Below are 20,645 nucleotides of genomic sequence, written 5' to 3'. Positions count from 1 at the left end.
TTCCAAGCATGTAGCTTTACAACAGGTAAGTTGACAGAAAAGGCCTGATGGTAGATCAAAAGCTACATTTATCAGGGCAAATATCAATGTGTGATCCCTCCCTGTATGCCCACTGTGATAACCCACCAGTGTAGGTTTTAAGATTCGAATGGAATGTTCAAAGTAGGCTGATTAAAAATGGGCCAATCTCCCCGAGCAAATCAAATTGATGGAACTTTCAGCAGGCCTTGTTACCAGGCATCAGAGACAGACTGGCGGAACACACAACACACTCATCAGACCGTTAGAGACCAGGGCAGACTGTGAAACACTGAGTGAGAGTTTATAAAAGAGGACCAGAGAGAATACACAGGATGTCAATAAGTAAAACGGGCAAAGCACGAGTTTACCGGTTAGACTAAGCTGCATCCAAAAAAGTTACTCTCAGGGGAAACTTCAATCAAAAAGTTACACTAAGGGGAAACGTCGATCAAAACGTTACTCTCAGGGGAAACTTCAATCAAAAAGTTACACTAAGGGGAAACGTCGATCAAAACGTTACTCTCAGGGGAAACTTCAATCAAAAAGTTACACTAAGGGGAAACGTCGATCAAAACGTTACTCTCAGGGGAAACTTCAATCAAAAAGTTACACTAAGGGGAAACGTCGATCAAAACGTTACTCTCAGGGGAAACTTCAATCAAAAAGTTACACTAAGGGGAAACGTCGATCAAAACGTTACTCTCAGGGGAAACTTCAATCAAAAAGTTACACTAAGGGGAAACGTCGATCAAAACGTTACTCTCAGGGGAAACTTCAATCAAAAAGTTACACTAAGGGGAAACGTCGATCAAAACGTTACTCTCAGGGGAAACTTCAATCAAAAAGTTACACTAAGGGGAAACGTCGATCAAAACGTTACTCTCAGGGGAAACTTCAATCAAAAAGTTACACTAAGGGGAAACGTCAATCAAAAAGTTACTCTAAGGGGAAACGTCAATCAAAAAGTTACTCTAAGGGGAAACTTCAATCAAAAAGTTACTCTAAGGGGAAACGTCAATCAAAAAGTTACTCTAAGGGGAAACGTCAATCAAAAAGTTACTCTAAGGGGAAACTTCAATCAAAAAGTTACTCTAAGGGGAAACGTCAATCAAAAAGTTACTCTAAGGGGAAACTTCAATCAAAAAGTTACTCTAAGGGGAAACTTCAATCAAAAAGTTCACATTTGAGGTTTTGTTTGGAACCTTTTAATATTTCAAATGATCATTTTATGAGTGTGCAAAACATTAGGAACACCTTCCTATTATTGAGTTGCACCCCCTTTTACCCTCAGAACAGCCTCGATTCCACAGGGATGCTGGCCCATGTCGACTCCAATGCTTCCCACAGTTGTGTCATGTTGGCTGGATGTCCTTTGGGTGGGGGACCATTCTTGATACACATGGGAAACTGTTGAGCATGAAAGACCCAGCAGCGTTGCAGTTCTTGACACACTTAACCCGGTGCGCCTGGCACCTACTACCATTCCCCCTGTTCAAAGGCAGTTAAGTCTTTTGTCTTGCCCATTCACCCTCTGAATGGCACACAATCCATGTCTCAGTTGTCTCAAGGCTTAAAAACCCTTCTTTAACCGGTCTCCTCCCCTTCATCTACACTGATTGACGTGGATTTAACAAGTGACATCAATAAGGGATCATAGCTTTCATCTGGTCAGTCTATGTCATGGAAAGAGCAGTTGTTCCTAAGGTTTTGTACACTTCAGTGTATAAAATAAATTTTTAAGTTCAAAGGCTTTATTATTTATTTACCACAATTCAGATGCTAAGTCTTTACAAATTCTTTCCAATTATTTTCCCTGAATGGCTCGAGGAGAGGGAATGTAACCCTGTGACATCATACTTTTAGGAGTTATGTCCTTTTTAGTTAGTGTGGAGGAAAGCATTGTATATGAAACACACTCTCAATAAACTATATGAATAATGAGGACCAACATGGCCGACCACGATTTTTGAATGAAATTCCCCTTTACACTTATGATAGTTGCAACATTTAAACTACGTTGGTTACATGTTGGTCATGGTAAAACATCTGCATGGTTAGATCACGGTCGGTCATGGTAAAACATCTGCATGGTTAGACCACGGTCAGTCATGGTAAAACATCTGCATGGTTAGACCACGGTCGGTCATGGTAAAACATCTGCATGGTTAGACCACGGTCGGTCATGGTAAAACATCTGCATGGTTAGACCACGGTCGGTCATGGTAAAACATCTGCATGGTTAGACCACGGTCGGTCATGGTAAAACATCTGCATGGTTAGACCACGGTCGGTCATGGTAAAACATCTGCATGGTTAGACCACGGTCGGTCATGGTAAAACATCTGCATGGTTAGACCACGGTCAGTCATGGTAAAACATCTGCATGGTTAGACCACGGTCGGTCATGGTAAAACATCTGCATGGTTAGACCACGGTCGGTCATGGTAAAACATCTGCATGGTTAGACCACGGTCGGTCATGGTAAAACATCTGCATGGTTAGACCACGGTCGGTCATGGTAAAACATCCGCCCCAGTAGCAGGTCTTACTTGGTGGTGTTGAGCGGTAGTCTGCAGGGTACCGAGTCCCGGATGCAGGAGTTGGTGCCTGGGTCGGCTGGCTCCACAATGACAAAGGGCCTCTCCTCCAGGGTGACCACCTTGAGGTGCTGGGTGTCATCCAGCGGCTTGAGGAAGGAGCCGTAGCGTGAAAAGGGCTGAATGATGAGATCCAGAACACCGTTCTGCCACGTGCCAACCTGCAGGAGATCATTCAGAGACACTTAGGAAGTATCTGGAGCGCGAGGTGGAAAAAGGAAACCTTTCTGCGACGCAGTGTCTCTTTTGTTCACCACTCCGCTTTGTGGTAAGTGTGGCATGTACTTAACCCTTTGAGAGTGTTCCAGTGTCTCAGCGGTCAGGCTAACATAGGAGACAGCATACTGGGGGGGAATTAAAACCAGAAGCGACCGCGACCCGTGTTGAAGTGATTCACAAATTAATTGAAGTAAATCACTGTTTTCTGAAGCACCAATTCATCAGTTCTCCTTCTGGGGTCACTTGAAGTCGTCTGGTTCGAATATGACCAGCTACAATGTATTAGTACGTGTACATGTCGACCATGGAATGGCCTACATTTGTATATTATTATCTTCATATTTTGAACGGTGGTTATGATATACTATAGTACTATATACTACAGTAAATTACAGTACTATGGAGACTATGAACGCACTGTAAATCATAAGTGGTCTGACTTTCCCATCATATAATGGTCTGGGGTCAGAAACTGGTCCCAGAGCTCAATCATCCACTGCTTGATCACTGCCCTCACCTGATCTGAGCCCAGAGCGCTCAGTAAATATACTCGGAGGAGATGGGAAATGAACGGAAGGAGCCCCACCGCAGGGACCATGTTATCGTTCAGCTGCAACTGGGTCAGATTAGCCCACCTTGACACTGACAGTATGGAGGCAGTGGTGTAAAGTCATTCAGTTTTTTTTAAATACTTTAAAGTACTACTTAAGATGTTTTTTTGGGGGTGTCTATAGTTTACTTGACTATTTATATTTTGGACAACTTTTACTATACTACACACCGAAAGAAAATAATGTACTTTTTACTCCATATGTTTTACCTGACACCCAAAAGTACTAATTTTGAATGCTTAGCAGGACAGGAAAAAGGACACACAATTGAACATCCCTGGACATCCCTACGGACGATCTGGTGGAATCACTAAACACACATGCTTGGTTTGTAAATGATGTCTGAGTGTTGGAGTGTGCCCCTGGCTATCCGTAAAAAAAACAAGAGCATCTTGCCATCTGTTTTGCTTAATATAAGGAATTTGAAATGATTAATAGTTGAACTTTTGACACTTAAGTATATTTTAGCAATTACATTTACTTTTGACACGTATGTATATTTAAAACCTAATAATTTTAGACTTTTACCCAGTAGTATTTTAATGGATGACATTCACCTTTACTTGAGTCATTTTCTACAAAGACATCTTTAATTCTACTCAAGTATGACGTTTGGGTCCTTTTTCTACCACCGTATGAAGGCGTGTTGAGTATATCACGATTCACGCTGAACAAATTCTGGTGGTTGTGAATGGATATCCATGGAATCGCTAGGCCTTGAGGCAACGACGTGGGTAAACATACAGAGTACTGAAAGGTTAGTTGAAAACAGCAGGAATGGAGTGAACGGAGAGCTGAGGCAAGAGCATTAGACGAGTTAGCCTGTTAACGAAAGCTAACAAGGTTTCCAAAACGTGAAGGAGGGGTACGTAGGCACATCCGATGGACTGTTATAGTGCGGTTAGTGTGGTTAGCAAGGTGAGGGGAGTGTGTGTGTGTGTGTGTGTGTGTGTGTGTGTGTGTGTGTGTGTGTGTGTTTGTGAGGATGTGTTAGCAAGACTTGATGGGGTGTGGGATGGTGGTTAGTGAGCGTGTCAGCTAATTAAAGGCTAGCGCGCTAACTCACTGACCTCCTCCCAGCCTTTCCCCTCGGTGTAGGAAATCACATCCAGCACTGGATTGGACAGGTAGCCGTCACTGTTGAACGAATAGTCCCGGCCACTCAGCGTAATGTTACTGAAGAACCTGGAAGACAGGGAATTGAGTGAGAGAATGGCAGAGAGAAATAGAGAGAGGGAGAGAGACAGACAGACAGACAGACAGACAGACAGACAGAAGAAACTGAGAAATGGACAAACAGAAAAACAAAGAAATGGAGAAGCAAGCTTCATTTTTTAGCTGGAAGTGACAATGAAGGCAATGAGGGTGGCAGAGAGAAAGAGAGAGCGAGCACACAGCCATGCAATCTCCATAGACAAAAATTGGCATTAAAATGGCCTTACTGAAGACCTCAGTGACTTTCAATGTGGCACCATCATAGGATGCCACCTTTCCAACAAGTCAGTTCATCAAATTTCTGCCCTGCTAGAACTGCCCAGGTCAACTGTAAGTGCTCTTATTGTGAAGTGGAAACGTCTAGGAGCAACAACAGGTCAGCCGCAAAGTGGTAGGCCACATAAGCTCACAGAACGGGACCGCCGAGTGCTGAATCGTGTAGCGTAAAACAATCATCTGTCCTCAGTTGCAACACTTACTACAGAGTTCCAAACTGCCTCTGGAAGCAACGACAGCACAAGAACTGTTCGTCGGCAGCTTCATGAAATGGGTTTCCATGGCCGAGAAGCCGCACACAAGCATAAGATCACCATGCCAAGCGTCGGCGAGAGTGGTGTAAAGCTCCCCGCCATTGGACTCTGGAGCAGTGGAAACGCGTTCTCTGGAGTGGTGAATCACACTTCACCATCTGCCAGTCTGACAGATGAATCTTGGTTTGGCGGATGCCAGGAGAACATTACCAGCGCAAATGCATAGTACCAACTGTAAAGTTTGGTGAAGGAGGAATAATGGTCTGGGGCTGTTTTTCATGGTTCAGGCTAGGCCTCTTAGTTCCAGTGAAGGGAAATGTTAATGCTACAGCATGCAATGACATTCTAGACGATTCTGTGCTTCCAACTTGGTGGCAAAAGTTTGGAGAAGGCCCTTTCCAGTTTCAGCATGACAATGTCCCGTGCACAAAGCAAGGTCCATACAGAAATTATTTTTTGACATCGGTGTGGAAGAACTTGACTGGCCTTTGGGATGAAATGCCGACTGTGGGGCAATTAGGCCTGGCTAACATCAGTGCCCGACCTCACCGATGCTCTTGTTGCCGAACGGCAGCAAGTCCCCGCAGCAATGCTCCAACATCTCGTCGAAAGCCTTCCCAGAAGAGTGGAGGCTGTCATAGCAGCAAAGGGGGGGACCAACTCCACGTTAATGCCCATGATTTTGGAATGAAATGTTTGATGAGCCGGCGTCCACATACTTTTGTCATTTATCTTCCATGCGTCTTCAGCTGCAAGCTTTGTACTTTAGAGATACAACAAATGGAAGGGGGAGAGTGGCAGAGTGGCAGGGAGGCAGAGTGGCAGGGTGGCAGGGTGGCAGAGTGGCAGGGAGGCAGAGTGGCAGGGTGGTAGAGTGGCAGGGTGGCAGAGTGGCAGGGTGGCAGGGTGGCAGGGCGGCAGAGTGGCAGGGTGGCAGAGTGGCAGGGTGGCAGGGTGGCAGAGTGGCAGGGTGGCAGAGTGGCAGGGTGGCAGAGTGGCAGGTTGGCAGAGTGGCATGGTGGCAGAGTGGCAGGGTGGCAGGGTGGTAGAGTGGCAGAGTGGCAGGGTGGCAGGGTGGCAGAGTGGCAGGGTGGCAGAGTGGCAGGGTGGAAGAGTGGCAGGGTGGCCGGGTGGCAGAGTGGCAGGGTGGCAGAGTGGCAGGGTGGCAGAGTGGCAGAGTGGCAGGGTGGCAGAGTGGCAGGGTGGCAGAGTGGCAGAGTGGCAGAGTGACAGAGTGGCAGGGTGAGAGACAGCAGGCTGCAGGTGGGCTGTTAGGCACTACACTAGAAATCTCTATGTCCCAAGCTGCTTGTTATTATGTTCCAGCCATGTACAGTTACAGGCGACGTGACATGAAACAAATCAAGGAGTTGATGAACCACACATGTGAACTTGCCTCTCAAGAGAGGGCTTTAGATTAACCAGAGTTCTACAAAAAGGCAGGTCGTTTCTGAATATCACATGGATACTGTGCAGTGTGACTTGCAACGACTGCGGTATGCAGAGAGGTATGGTAGGCAGGCTATTTTCCCCTAATCTTCAACGCATCTGTAACTCTTTGATATCGAGAGTGCTAATGGCTTCCTAGCCCCACTCTGATAATCAGGGGTACAAGCTATAAAGCAAACCACACTAGTTGTTGGCTTTCATGTGGAATATTTTGCTGTTAGGGGTAGTCTGTCTGTTGCAGAGTCTGAGATGCTTCTGTGTCACCATGACAACACTGCACCTAAAAAACCCATTCACAGAGGACGCCGCCAGTCAGATAGAATGTTAAAAAACCCAACACCGGTTTTGTTTTTCTCTCCTGTCCTTTTCGAAAGGCATTTGGAATTTGTCGGCAGCGCTTTCTTGTTTTCATGATGCAGCAATTGTTGATTGAAGATGCCCTCATTTCATTTTCCACTTTCCTATTTATTTTGGCCATTATTTATACGAGGCTGTCACATAAAAAGCCTACTACACAATATGAGATTTTTTATTTACGCCTTAAACACTGCCCTCTCGTTGACTTCCCAAGAGAAATGAGCTGAACTATGATTTATAATTGATGGGTTTTTCAATATCATACAGTCGGAGGAATTATACGCATCCCGGCATATGGTCAGACTGGCTGGAGCCCTATGGTGTGGCTTTGGGCTATGTTGGTTTTCATATCCATCCTGTTGCTACTGTACATAAAACGGGCAATGATGGCATGCAAAGTAATGCAATGCAATACAAATGAGCTAGAGGGCCTTATACAGGAAGAGCTGTGTGAAGAAGACATAAAGGGTTTCATTACCTTTTTTTAACGACCCATACCCTATTACACACAATCACGGTCACACGCGATTCGTCAAAGCAAGCCCACGAAGAGAACACTGACCCAAGCATAGAGAAATGAACGTAGGAAACGCCCTTGGTCTCTATTCTACATTCAAATGATCCTTTAAATGGCTTGGGGAAAAAAAAGAGATGCCTTAAAAAAAAATCTGCTGACCAATATGGAACTATTCATCCCACCGTATGGATGTTGCTTTTCTTATTTGAGGAAAAAAGACAATGTTAATATTCACTTCAACTCTGCAATGCCACTGATCGCTCTTGGTGAGTGCCATGTTGTCATGGCGACACACAGTCATTGACATTACATGTGTTTCCTCTGATGCCGAACATTGTGAGGTGAACAAACAACCAGACGCTGCGGACTATTTGAATGTAGATTTGTCTCCCGTGACGGAACAAAGACAACTCATAATGGCTAATGCATTCAGACAGAGGGAGAAGGAGTCAGGGATAGAGAGAGCGACAGAGAGAGAGAGAAGCCAGGAAAGAGAGCGAGAGGATAGGCAGAGAGGGAAAGAGAGTGGAGAGAGAGAGAGAGAGAGAGAAGGGATGGAGGGTTTGGGGGGGATGACTAGCTGTTTAAACATCAGACAACATTCAGTCGGATTTTAATGTACTCTCTTTTGAGCTACATTAGTATGTGCCCTCTTTATTAGATTCTCCCATGCCTTACTGATGCCAGCTTCTTCATTAGAAGGAAACTGGACGGGCCTAGTGGTGGTGGTGGTGGGGGGGGGGCTGTTCGTGGCTGTGTGTAACCGCCTTCGATATTTCTACCCTGCATTACACCACCATAACCAATTATCCAATTTACATGTAAAACGATGCCGCATCAGATCCCTTTTAGAGTCGGGCCAAGGGAAGAGAGAGGGGGGGAGAAGGGGGAGTGATGAGAAAAAGAGAGCGAGCCAGGGAGAAAGAGAGGAGAGAGAGGGCTGCGAACTGACAATAAGATGGGAGAGCGTGGGAGGGAAGGAGCGGGGATGGGACGGAGGGGAGAGGGAATGAGATTAGATTGAGGATGAAATTGAATGGCGGAATGAAAACAAAGCATAAAGAGCAGAGCAGTGGGAGAGACAGAGGGAGGAGGGAGGGGTGAAGGGATAAGAGAGGAGCAGAGAGGTTCAGAAGGGGATGCAGGAGAAATGATTGTAAGATAAAGAGGGGAGAGTGGTGGGAGGTAGATAATTGTAGTATTACCCTGCCTGGTCAAAGAAATGCATTAAAAGAGACCCATTATAGCTGATACGTTAACAATGAATGAACAGTAAGTGGATATTCCTTTTTTTGGGGGGTTACACTTTATTTGGATAGTCCATCTGTAGATGCTCTATAGACTATAGTGCCTTCAGAAAGCACTCACACCCCTTGACTTTTCCCACATTTTGTTGTGTTACAGACTGGATTTTAAAATGGATTCCATTGAGATTTTTTGTTGTTGTTGTAATAACGTCAGATTTTCGGTAATAACGTCAAAGTGGAATTGTCAAAGCTTAAATGTCTTGTCGATAAGTATCCAACCGCTTTGTTATGGTAAGCCTAAATTCGTTCAGGAGTAAAAATAAAAAAAAACACTTAAAAAGTCGCACAATAAGTTGCACTCTGTGTGCGATAATAGTGTCGAACACGATTTTTGAATGATCGACTGCCTCATCTCTGCACCCCACACACACAATTATCTGTAAGGTCCCTGAGTCGAGCAGTGAATTTCAAACACAGATTCAACCACAAAGACCAGCGATGTCTGCCAATGGCTCGCAAAGAAGACCACCTATTGGATAAAACATTTGATAAAAAAAGGCAGGCATTGAATATCCTTTTAGGCATCGTGCAGTTATTAATTACACTTTGGGATGGTGCATCAATACACCCAGACACTACAAAGATACAGGCGTCCTTCCTAACTCAGTTGTCGGAGAGGAAGTCAACCGCTCGGGGATTTCACCATGAGGCCCATGGTGACTAAAACAGTTACAGAGTTTCGTTACAGAGTTGAACGGCTGTGATAGGAGAAAACTGAGGATGGATCAGCAACATTGTAGTTACTCTACAATACTAACCGAATTCACTGAGTGAAAAGAAGGACACCTGTACAGATTACAATTTTCCCTAAACATGCCTTCTGTTTGCAACAAGGCACTAAAGTAATACTGCAGAAAATGTGGCAAAGCAATTCACTTTTTGTCCTGAATACACAAGCGTTATGTTTGGGGCAAATGAAATACAACACAATACAACCACTCTCCCTACTTTAAATGATAGTGGTGTCTGCATCGTGCAATGATATGCTTGTAATCACTGAGGACTGGGTAGTTTTTCAGGATAACAAATGAACGGAGTGGAGCTAAGCACAGGTAAACCTGGTTCAGTCTGCTTTCCACCAGACACTGGGAGATGAATTCACATTTCAGCAGGACAACAACCTAAAACACAAGGTCAAAATCTACAATGTAGTTGCTTACCAAGAAGACAGTGAATGTTCCTGAGTGGCCGAGTTACAGTTTTGACTTAAATCTGCTTGGAAATATACGGCAAGACCTGGAAATTATTGTCTCGCAATGATCAACAACCAATTTGACAGAGCTTGAAGAGTTTTGAAAAAAGTAATGGGCAAATGTTGCACAACCAAGGTGTGGAAAGCTCTTAGAGACTTACCCAGAACGACTCACAGCTGTAACTGCTGCCAAAGGTGCTCCTACAACGTAATAACTCAGGGGTTTGAATAATTATGTAAATGAGATATTTCAGTATTTCATTTTCAATAACTTTGCCAACATTTTGTCAACATTGCCAACACTTTGTCATCATGGAGTAGGTTGTGTAGATGGGTGACAAACAATATAAATGTTGAATTGAGGCTGTAGCGCAACAAAATGTGGAATAAGGCAAGGGGTATGAATACTTTCTGAAGGCACTGTATCTACAGACTATCAGTTCAACTAACAACCTACTAACCCTAACCCTGACCCTAACCCTGACCCTCTCTTTTCAACTAACAACCTACTAACCCTGACCCTAACCCTGACCCTCTCTTTTCAACTAACAACCTACTAACCCTGACCCTAACCCTGACCCTCTCTTTTCAACTAACAACCTACTAACCCTGACCCTGACCCTAACCCTAACCCTCTCTTTTCAACTAACAACCTACTAACCCTGACCCTAACCCTGATCCTTAACCTAAACCTGACCCTAACCTAACCCTGACCCTAACCCTCACTTTTCAACTAACAACCTACTAACCCTGACCCTAACCCTGATCCTTACCCTAAACCTGACCCTAACCTAACCCTGACCCTAACCCTCACTTTTCAACTAACAACCTACTAACCCTGACCCTAACCCTCTCTTTTCAATTAACAACCTACTAACCCTGACCCTAACCCTCTCTTTTCAACTAACCCTGACCCTAACCCTGACCCTGACCCTAACGCTGACTCCTACCCTGACCCTTACCCTAACCCTTACCCTAAACTTAATCCTAGCCCAGTGGTCACCAACCGGTCCCAATCGACTGGTCATCTCCAAGGAATTCCTAGTTGATCACTAAACATTTCTGTAAAAAACAATAATAAAGCCTTGCGTTCTTCAATTTGTTATTTGTTTCGCGCTATTGGTGGTAGGTGCACTTGATTCAGCAGCCCTAGCGCCGGGAAGGCAAAGTGTTCCCATTTTGAACCATTTCATGTGTCTGAAGGTAGAACTCCGCCTACCCGGCAGGCCCAGGGAGCAAATCAAGTGCACCTACAGGCCTACCACTGGCTATTCAGATAGCTCAGATCACCATGTCTGCACAGTTTCCTCGAGCCATAGACTGTAAAAAGAAGAATACAGCAAGAGCTGATGTTTTGATGAGTAATTTCATGTTTAAGTTATTCAGCACTGTCAACACTTTTACAAGCCACAAAATGCACAATCTTCCTACTTCCACTTACGCTACAACCAGCACTGCAGCTGCAATTAACGAGTATATCAACGTGTTCCGACTTTCTCTGGTCATAGGAGTAACAACATGAATTGGCGCATGAGGCAAAAAATAATGCAGTGGGACTTGAGTTTTGCCATCAGCTAGAAGGCTGTGTCAGAATCAGGCCATCAGTCCAGTAAAAAATTAAGAAGCTAATTATTATGCTGTGCCTCACAAGTAATACAACAAATTATCATATGATCATATACCATTCTTTTTTAAAATATAATTTCAAATTGGTCTGAGAAGAACAACATTGGCAGGGCAATTCAAGCGTCTTGGGCCTATAGCTTACTGCACAAACCTCATTGCAAAAGAACTGGATTAAAAAAAATGTGGGGGGGGGTGTATCCCCTTTATCTCCCCAATTACAATCTTGTCTCATTGCTGAAACTCCCCAACGGGCTTGGGAGAGGTGAAGGTCGAGTCATGGTTCCTCCGAAACATAACCCACCAAACCGCACTTCTTACCACCCTCCAATGAACCCCCCTCGGCCAATTGTGCACCGCCCTATGGGACTCCCGGTCAGTTGCGACACAGACTGGGAATTGAACCTGGGTGCCTCAAGCACTGCGATGCGGTGCCTTAGACCGCCTCACCACTTGGGTGGCCCCACTACAGAACTGTTATTAATAAGTTAACGTTGCTTACGTTGCTAAACTCATGTTTAAAAGAAATCTAGCTTGATTCACGTAGAAAAGTCACGCATCTTCAACTTGATTCACATGGACGCAAGAAGTCATCTTTAACTTGATTAGCAGGGACTCAACAAGGCTTGCATCTTCAACTTGATTAGCAGGGACTCAACAAGGCTTGTATCTTCAACTTGATTAGCAGGGACTCAACAAGGCTTGTATCTTTAACTTGATTAGCAGGGACTCAACAAGGCTTGTAATCTTTAACTTGATTAGCAGGGACTCAACAAGGCTTGTATCTTCAACTTGATTAGCAGGGACTCAACAAGGCTTGTATCTTTAACTTGATTAGCTGGGACTCAACAAGGCTTGTATCTTTAACTTGATTAGCAGGGACTCAACAAGGCTTGTATCTTTAACTTGATTAGCAGGGACTCAACAAGGCTTGTATCTTTAACCTGATTAGCAGGGACTCGACAAGGCTTGTATCTTCAACTTGATTAGCAGGGACTCCACAAGGCTTGTATCTTTAACCTGATTAGCAGGGACTCGACAAGGCTTGCATCTTTAACTTTAAATGAACAAGGTTCATGCATTGTTAATTCAACACAGGAACATGGCTCATTACTTTATTCTGACACAAACTCTATATGGATGGACACGGACATACAGCATGTACACATGGCTCATCTCTCTTTCAGCCAAGTGTACTGAATGAATGACATGAGAGGGACTTGGAGGAGTCAACTATGAGACACGGCTGACAGGCAGCAAAAGACAGACAGAGGGAGATACAGCGACTTCTCATACACAACCGGGAACCAGTCATGGAGAGAGAGAGAGAGACAATGAGAGAGGGAGAGAGAGAGAAAGAGCAAGAGAGGGGTTGAGGTGTTCCAGCTGTTGATGGGGAGAGAGAGGCAGACAAGGGGGAGAAACAGAGAAAGAGAGAGAGAGAGGGGGGCAGAGACCGACAGAGAGAGAATCACAGATGACAGAGTAAGGCAGACCGAGAGAGAGAGGAAGAGATGGAAAGTGAGAGGGGGGAGAAAGAGAAGAGAGAGAAGGAAAGGCATAGACACACTGAGGATAGAGAGAAGCAGATGGACAGAAAGAGGCAGGCAGAAAAATAGAGAGAGAAGGAGATGGCGAGAAAGAAGCAGAGAGCGAGAGAGCGAGAGAGAGAGAGGAGCAACCAGCAGTAGCAAGTGACACTCCTCCTCCACAGAGGAGAAGTTCTGAAGGAGAAGTTCTGAAGGAGGTTCTGAAGGAACATATAACTCTGTCCTCACCTGATCCTGTCTGGCACCCTTTGCGTCTGGTTGCCATCTGTCTGGCAGTTGCCTGCGAAGTAGTGTGGCCCTCGGGCCCAGCCGTACTCCTTCCTCAAAGCCATGGCTCCGTGGATCAGCACAGACACCCCTTTGGCAATCCTCCGACGGGGCTCGTCTCTCCAGCCCTGCGGCCGCACTGCGAACAGGGCCTTGGGGAGGCCCTCCAGGCCAAGGCCGGACAGGGCTGGCCCCACGGCGAACCACATGTGGGAGTGTCCGGCCTGACCCGAGGCCCAGGCCGCCTTGAAGATCAGCGCGGCCTCCTCCTGGGAGCAGTAGAGGAGACGCACCTGGAAAGAGCGGGGGAGGAGGGAGAGGGGGAGAGAGCGAGTGGTTAAGTGGGAGTCTTGTTGCACCGAACTGGGTCAAATGATGTCAGTCACACTGTGGCAGTTTTGGGGTTGCTGACCCCATTCACTGCCTTCTTTGAAAACATCTCAACTCAGACCATTTCCCATTCAGGCTGCAGCAGTGGACAGTGTTTGGCATGAAATGTTATATCGTTACATAATTTCTGTTTCTTTTTGTCCATTCTCCGATTTCTTATTTACATACACTATATATACAAAAGTATGTGGACGCCCCTTCAAATGAGTGGATTCTGCTTTTTCAGCCACACCCATTCCTGACAAGTGTATAAAATTGAGCACACAGCCATGCTCACTACCGAGTTCCAAACTGCCTCTGGACACAACGTCAGCACAAGAGCTGTTCGTCGGGAGCTTTATGAAATGGGTTTCCATGGCCGAGCATTCACACACAAGCCTAAGATCACCAATGAGCAATGCCAAGTGTCGCCTGGGTTGGTGTAAAGCTCACCGCCATTGGACTCTGGAGCAGTGGAAACGCGTTCTCTGGAGTGATGAATCACACTTCACCATCTGGCAGTCCGACGGACGAATCTGGGTTTGGCGGATACCAGGAGAACGCTACCTGCCCCAATGCATTGTGCCAACTGTAAAATTTGGTGGAGGAGGAATAATGGTCTGGGGCTGTTTTTCATGGTTCGGGCTAGGCCCCTTAGTTCCAGTGAAGAGAAATCTTAACACTACAGCATACAATGAAATTCTAGGCGATTCTGTGCTTCCAACTTTGTGGCAACAGTTTGGGGAAGGCCATTTCCTGTTTCAGCATGACGTTGCCCCCGTGCACAAAGCGAAGTCCATTCAGAAACGGTTGGTCGAGATCGGTGTGGAAGAACTTGACTGGCCTGCACAGAGCCCTGACCTCAACCCCATCGAACACCTTTGGTGATGAATTGGAAATTGCGACTGCGAGCCAGGCCTTATCTCCCAACATGAGTGCCCGACCTCCCTAATGCTCTTGTGGCTGAATGGAAGCAAGTCCCTGCAGCAATGTTCCAACATCTAGTGGAAAGCCTTCCCAGAAGAGTAGAGGCTGTTATGGCAGTAAAGCGGGCACCAACTCCATATTAATTCCCATAATTTTGGAATGAGATGTTCGACGAGCAGGTGTCCACATATTGTTGGTCATGTAGTGTATGTCAAAAACACCATCTACAGCTGGATCTCAATTACATGTGTTGCAGGTTTTTTATTTTTTTCATTTATGTTCTGAGGTTGGACTTTAGCACGTAGGGTGCACCGATTGGTGTCACCTCGTTAGTCAGTATGTTTTACACCTGTGCTGGTTGCCGTCTCATTAGTGGGTAGGTGTTTCACCTGTGCTGGCCCAAGTGCTATTTAAGAGTGGTTAGCCCAGTTTTCCTGTGGTCTCGAGAGACATGGAGGGTTAACACCTTTAGTTGGATCGCCCTACTGCTAGAAAAACAATCCTTTATCTGATCTTCCCTGTTTTTGTTTGGCTCCACTTTTATGCTTGGCTTCCTGACTTTAAAAGTCTGGTGTGAGTTTTGTTTGCCTCTAAGTGGGCAGATTTAGTGGGAGCTCATGGTGAGTGTCTTTTAGGTTGCAGTTGTTGTTGCTAGACAACTTTCCGTGGACACCCTCATGAGTGTCTTTTTGAACCCCTCCTAAATCCCCACCTGGGTTGGTTGTTGTCGGTGACTCTTTGCTAGTTCCCTTTTTTGAGCAACAATTTTTGTTTTTCTTGCTGGGGAATTTAACAAAAATGGGGGCACATCCAGGATCTTGTTTCCCATGAGTATGGTAGTCGCTCTAATCACCTACTCTGAAGCTCTGCTGTGTTCAGAATAGCCTTTTGTGGTAGCGTTTCTGTCACTGCCATCCACCCTGAGGGGTAATGAGAATGGTAGAATCCGTTTCAAAGTTGCACAAACACACCGGCTTATAAAACTAAAGCCATGGACTGTAAGTTGCAAGTCTTTGTGGAAAACAATATGAAATACTAGATAAATGTACAAAGGTGAATTTGCTCATCATTGCAAAGCATTATGCCAAAGTGACATCTGGCGATCCAAAAGCAGTAGTCAAAGAGTTGATTGGTACTGCTTTGGTGGAGGAGGTTGATGAAAAGGGTCCTACGGGTGGCAGAGTACATCCCGTAGATGTGCAACTAAGAGAGAGATAAAACTAAAGGCAAAGTTGAAGCAACAGAAATTAGAGCGTGAACAACAGAAATTAGAGCGTGAACAACAGAAATTAGAGCGTGAACAACAGACATTCGAGCTTGAACGACAGACATCTGAGCGTGACCAACAGACATCTGAGGGTGAACAACAGACATCTGAGGGTGAACAACAGACATCTGAGGGTGAACAACAGACATTCGAGCTTGAACATACATTAGTGCTTGAACAACAGACATTCGAGTGTGAACGACAGACATTCGAGCGTGAACGACAGACATTCGAGCGTGAACGACAGACATTCGAGCGTGAACGACAGACATTCGAGCGTGAACGACAGACAGAGCTTGAACGACAGACAGAGCGTGAACGACAGACAGAGCGTGAACGACAGACATTTGAGCTTGAACGACAGACATTTGAGCTTGAACGACAGACATTTGAGCTTGAACAACAGACATTCGAGCGTGAATGACAGACATTAGAGCTTGAACGACAGACATTCGAGCGTGAACGACAGACAGAGCGTGAACGACAGACAGAGCTTGAACGACAGACAGAGCGTGAACGACAGACATTTGAGCTTGAACGACAGACATTTGAGCTTGAACGACAGACATTTGAGCTTGAACAACAGACATTCGAGCGTGAACGACAGACATTAGAGCTTGAACGACAGACATTTGAGCTTGAACGACAGACATTAGAGCTTGAACAACAAAAAGTAGTGCTTGAGCACAAATAAAAGGGACCGTGCAGGCAGACTAGAGCAAGAACAAGAGGAACGTGTGCATGCCATTTGATTAAGAGAGATGGATCTGGAAGCGCTCCCAATCCAGTCAGGCCATCCCGCACCCTCCACAGAGTTTAATCTTGGTCGGAACAGCCGGCTTGTACCGCCTTTCAACGAAAAGGAGGTGGATGTATATTTGTGCTCTGTCTGAGCGGATTGCCACGTCCCTAAAATGGCTGCAAGATATTTGGTCACTGCTCCTTCGAAGTGTTCTCGTGGGAAAGGCTCAGAAAGTGTCCGCCGCTTCATCTCTTGACCAGAGTTCAGATGATGAAAAGGTTAAAGCAGGTTAAAGCGCCAGGCTTACGAGTTGGTCCCAGAAGCACACAGACGACAGTTCCATACAGTTTATACTGCCCTGAGAAAGGACACAGGGTCTCTGTGTCCTACGTTGAAACAGACCAACGAGAGGGAGAAAAATACATTTCATTCTCGTGAGAACACTGCAGCCCATTACGTCCCTGGTTGAGACTGGTGTCTCCCAAACAATATTTGGTATCAGATGTGTACGAACCCTTTGCTTCAGACAGTCGTGCCAAATCCTGTGGTTTGTACGGACCCCAGATTAGAGGAACCTGATGGGTTATCAGAAGAGTAACATAGAGTGCTCCCGTGTGCCGTTACACATTTCGTTACACGTTTCAGTTGTTTTTGGTGACTATTTGTTAGACCCCCCCCCCCCCCCTTCTGTTTCAACAAAATGTTTGGTTTTCTTGATTGTTAACGTAACGAAGACCACACTGAATTCAATGTCCCAAATCAAACTACTTGAGGTACGCCAGGTATCTTATTAAGTTGTTCCTAAAGATGGGTGATTGGAGTGTCTTTCAGGTGATTGGCTACCAAGACAATACTGTACTAATCAGTGTCAAATCATTTCTCAGCGGGGGGGGGGATCCGGCATGTCCCGCACAGCAGGGTCCCCGGGAACACGGAGGAGAAAAACTGTCCTGTAATACAGGTCCACTGCAATGACGGGACTGCAAAGACGGGACGACGGCCTGAAACACAGGCAAGGTCCCACAGACCTGGGGCTGGCATAGCGGGGTCGAGTTACCATCTGCAGCACATCCATACAGTCCGATGGTGCGGACCGGGAATGTGCAGGACTGGGGCGTAAACACAACTGCATGTTTACCCCTTCAGTGTGGGATCAAATCCCAGTCCCACAGCTATTCAGTATTCTCTCCCTGTCTCCCTTCTATCCTTAAATCCTGTCTCAATGAATAAATGATTAAGAAGAGTGAATTAAAAGATCCCCAATGTCGACTCCTTGGTCTAGTGGTAACAAACCCACTGCTAGTACATATACATACCTCCCCACCAGAAACCTGGGTTCAACCCCCCCCCCCCCCCAGTGTCTGTCCTTCCTGCTGTGTCTCCCCTCTTCATCAGTATCCCCCTCCACTTCTGTACCATCAGACAAAAGATGGTAAAGCATAACAAGACAGCTACTACCCCCCCCCCCAAAAAAAGACGGTCTCACCTGCGCCTCGTTCTCCTTGAGCAGCCTGCTCGCGCGTGTCCCTCCCGGGTCGTCGGAGACGTTGAGCATGACCACGCCCTTCTTCTCCCAGCCGATGAAGGATCCGTCCGTCAGTGCCTCCACCATGGCCAGGAAGTCCTCGTAGCCGTGGTGACGCGTGGCCACCACGGAGAAGGAGGTCCAGTCGAACTCTTCCAGCACCTCAAAGACCACGTCCAGCTGCATGGCTGTGGAGCAGGTGAACTGGAGGTAGATGGAGCCGCTTTCCTGGGGGAGGAAACAGTTTGTTAAGGAGTGAAATGGGTTTTCAGGGCAGGGAGGGGTAAAGAGGGAGCGAGAGAGTGCAGTGAACTGAAGGATGGAGGTAGTATCTGTCCATAAGAACACAGAATTTAATTTTCTGCTATAAAAGGAGGAATCCAGGCCTCATATTCACAGAGTCTCAGAGTAGGAGTGCTGATCTAGGACCCGTTTTGACTTTTAGATCATAACGCGTAAGATACATGGACAGGAGATCTGATCCTAGATCAGCACTCCTATGCTGAGACACTTTATGAATACAGTGGGGTCAGAATTGTATTTAATAGGGAGAAAACATTTTCTAACAGAGTTAAACGGCAAGGTGGCACCTGAACTTGTCAAATGAGAACACAGATTTTCCCTACTGAACACGTCCAATGTTAGGAGTAACGTAAAATTCGAATGGCAGTGTGAGCCTAATCCAGGCCTACACACATTGCTGTGGCTTAGTCTGATGAAGGCCTATTTAGACCATAACGTTGGTTAAGAAAGATACATTAAACTTGTGGTGCATCAAGTTTCTTACCTATTCAGTGGCTTACATTCATGCCATAGCAATATTACCCATGGTTAAATAGGCTTATAATTACACAATGTCTCAGGGTATTTATAAACTCCTTGGGGTAGCAACTTCCTGTTTTCAGAGTAAGAAAAGCTTCCCGCCTTCAGAGTAACAAAAGCTTCCCATTTTCAGAGTAAGAAAAGCTTCCCGTTTTCAGAGTAAGAAAAGCTTCCCGTTTTCAGAGTAAGAAAAGCTTCCCGTTTCCAGAGTAAGAAAAGCTTCCTGTTTTCAAAGTAAGAAAAGCTTCCTGTTTTCAGAGTAAGAAAAGCTTCCCGTTTTCAGAGTAAGAAAAGCTTCCCGTTTTCAGAGTAAGAAAAGCTTCCCGTTTTCAGAGTAAGAAAAGATTTCCGTTTTCAGAGTAAGAAAAGATTCCCATTTTCAGAGTAAGAAAAGCTTCCTGTTTTCAAAGTAAGAAAAGCTTCACGTTTTCAAAGTAAGAAAAGCTTCCTGTTTTCAAAGTAAGATAAGCTTCCTGTTTTCAGAGTAAGAAAAGCATCCTGTTTTTAGAGTAAGAAAAGCTTCACGTTTTCAGAGTAAGAAAAGCTTCCCGTTTTCAGAGTAAGAAAAGCTTCCTGTTTTCAGAGTAAGAAAAGCTTAACGTTTTCAGAGTAAGAAAAGCTTCCCGTTTTCAGAGTAAGAAAAGCTTCCTGTTTTCAGAGTAAGAAAAGCTTCCCGTTTTCAGAGTAAGAAAAGCTTCCCGTTTTCAGAGTAAGAAAAGCTTCCCGTTTTCAGAGTAAGAAAAGATTCCCGTTTTCAGAGTAAGAAAAGATTCCCATTTTCAGAGTAAGAAAAGCTTCCTGTTTTCAAAGTAAGAAAAGCTTCCCGTTTTCAGAGTAAGAAAAGCTTCCCGTTTTCAGAGTAAGAAAAGCTTCCTGTTTTCAAAGTAAGATAAGCTTCCTGTTTTCAGAGTAAGAAAAGCATCCTGTTTTTAGAGTAAGAAAAGCATCCTGTTTTCAGAGTAAGAACTTCATGCCTGGGTAGGAGTTTTTAAACAAAGACAGAGGAAACATCGATATGGCCATTTGTAATTTAATTCCAGTCTCAATACCATCCCTTTCTTTTTATTTTCCCTTTGTCTGTCTTGTCTACTGTGAAGGCTTTCCAGTAGGGTCCACCAGCACGGTCCCAAATGGCACCCTATTCCCTTTATAGTGCACTAGTTTTGACCAGAACCTTATGGGCCCCTGGTTAAAAGCGGTGCACTATGTAGGGAACAGGGTGGATTTATGGGACACACCCGATATGTACGTTCAATTATTCTTTATTCACTGTGCAATTATTTCTATTTTTACTACATGTTTTATCTTATCTTTATCTCCGTATTGTTAGAAAAGGACTGTTAGTCTACACGTGTTGTCTGTAAAGCATGTGACAGATCATTTTGATTTGAGATTCTGTATTGCACTGTAGACCGTGATTTTTTTTTTTTATGAAAAAGACTAGCCTTCCTCTCCATGTCTCCTTTCCTTCATCTTCCCTGATCTGGCCAGACTGGAAAGCCTATGCTTGTTCAGTTATTTTAGATTATATTAGGATA

At 45.2% G+C, this 20,645-nt stretch overlaps 1 protein-coding gene across 1 annotated transcript in view; it reads right to left on the bottom strand.

Moving 5' to 3' along the window:
- The window catches only part of LOC110496813 (glutamate receptor ionotropic, NMDA 2D), a 63,005-nt gene that overhangs the window by 22,653 nt on the left and 19,707 nt on the right, over positions 1–20,645 (bottom strand). Inside the window, exons 3-6 of the mRNA XM_036952719.1 lie at positions 18,247–18,513; positions 13,417–13,748; positions 4,519–4,633; positions 2,571–2,779 (exon numbers count right to left, since the gene is read on the bottom strand). Of these exons, the coding sequence (XP_036808614.1) occupies positions 2,571–2,779; positions 4,519–4,633; positions 13,417–13,748; positions 18,247–18,513 (923 nt within the window). The remainder of the gene's footprint in view (positions 1–2,570; positions 2,780–4,518; positions 4,634–13,416; positions 13,749–18,246; positions 18,514–20,645) is intronic.

Source organism: Oncorhynchus mykiss, chromosome 18 (assembly GCF_013265735.2).
Source record: "Oncorhynchus mykiss isolate Arlee chromosome 18, USDA_OmykA_1.1, whole genome shotgun sequence".
NCBI lineage: Eukaryota > Metazoa > Chordata > Actinopteri > Salmoniformes > Salmonidae > Oncorhynchus > Oncorhynchus mykiss.
The sequence above is the reverse complement of the archived record's forward strand: the minus strand, read 5'-3'. Positions and strand labels throughout refer to the sequence as shown.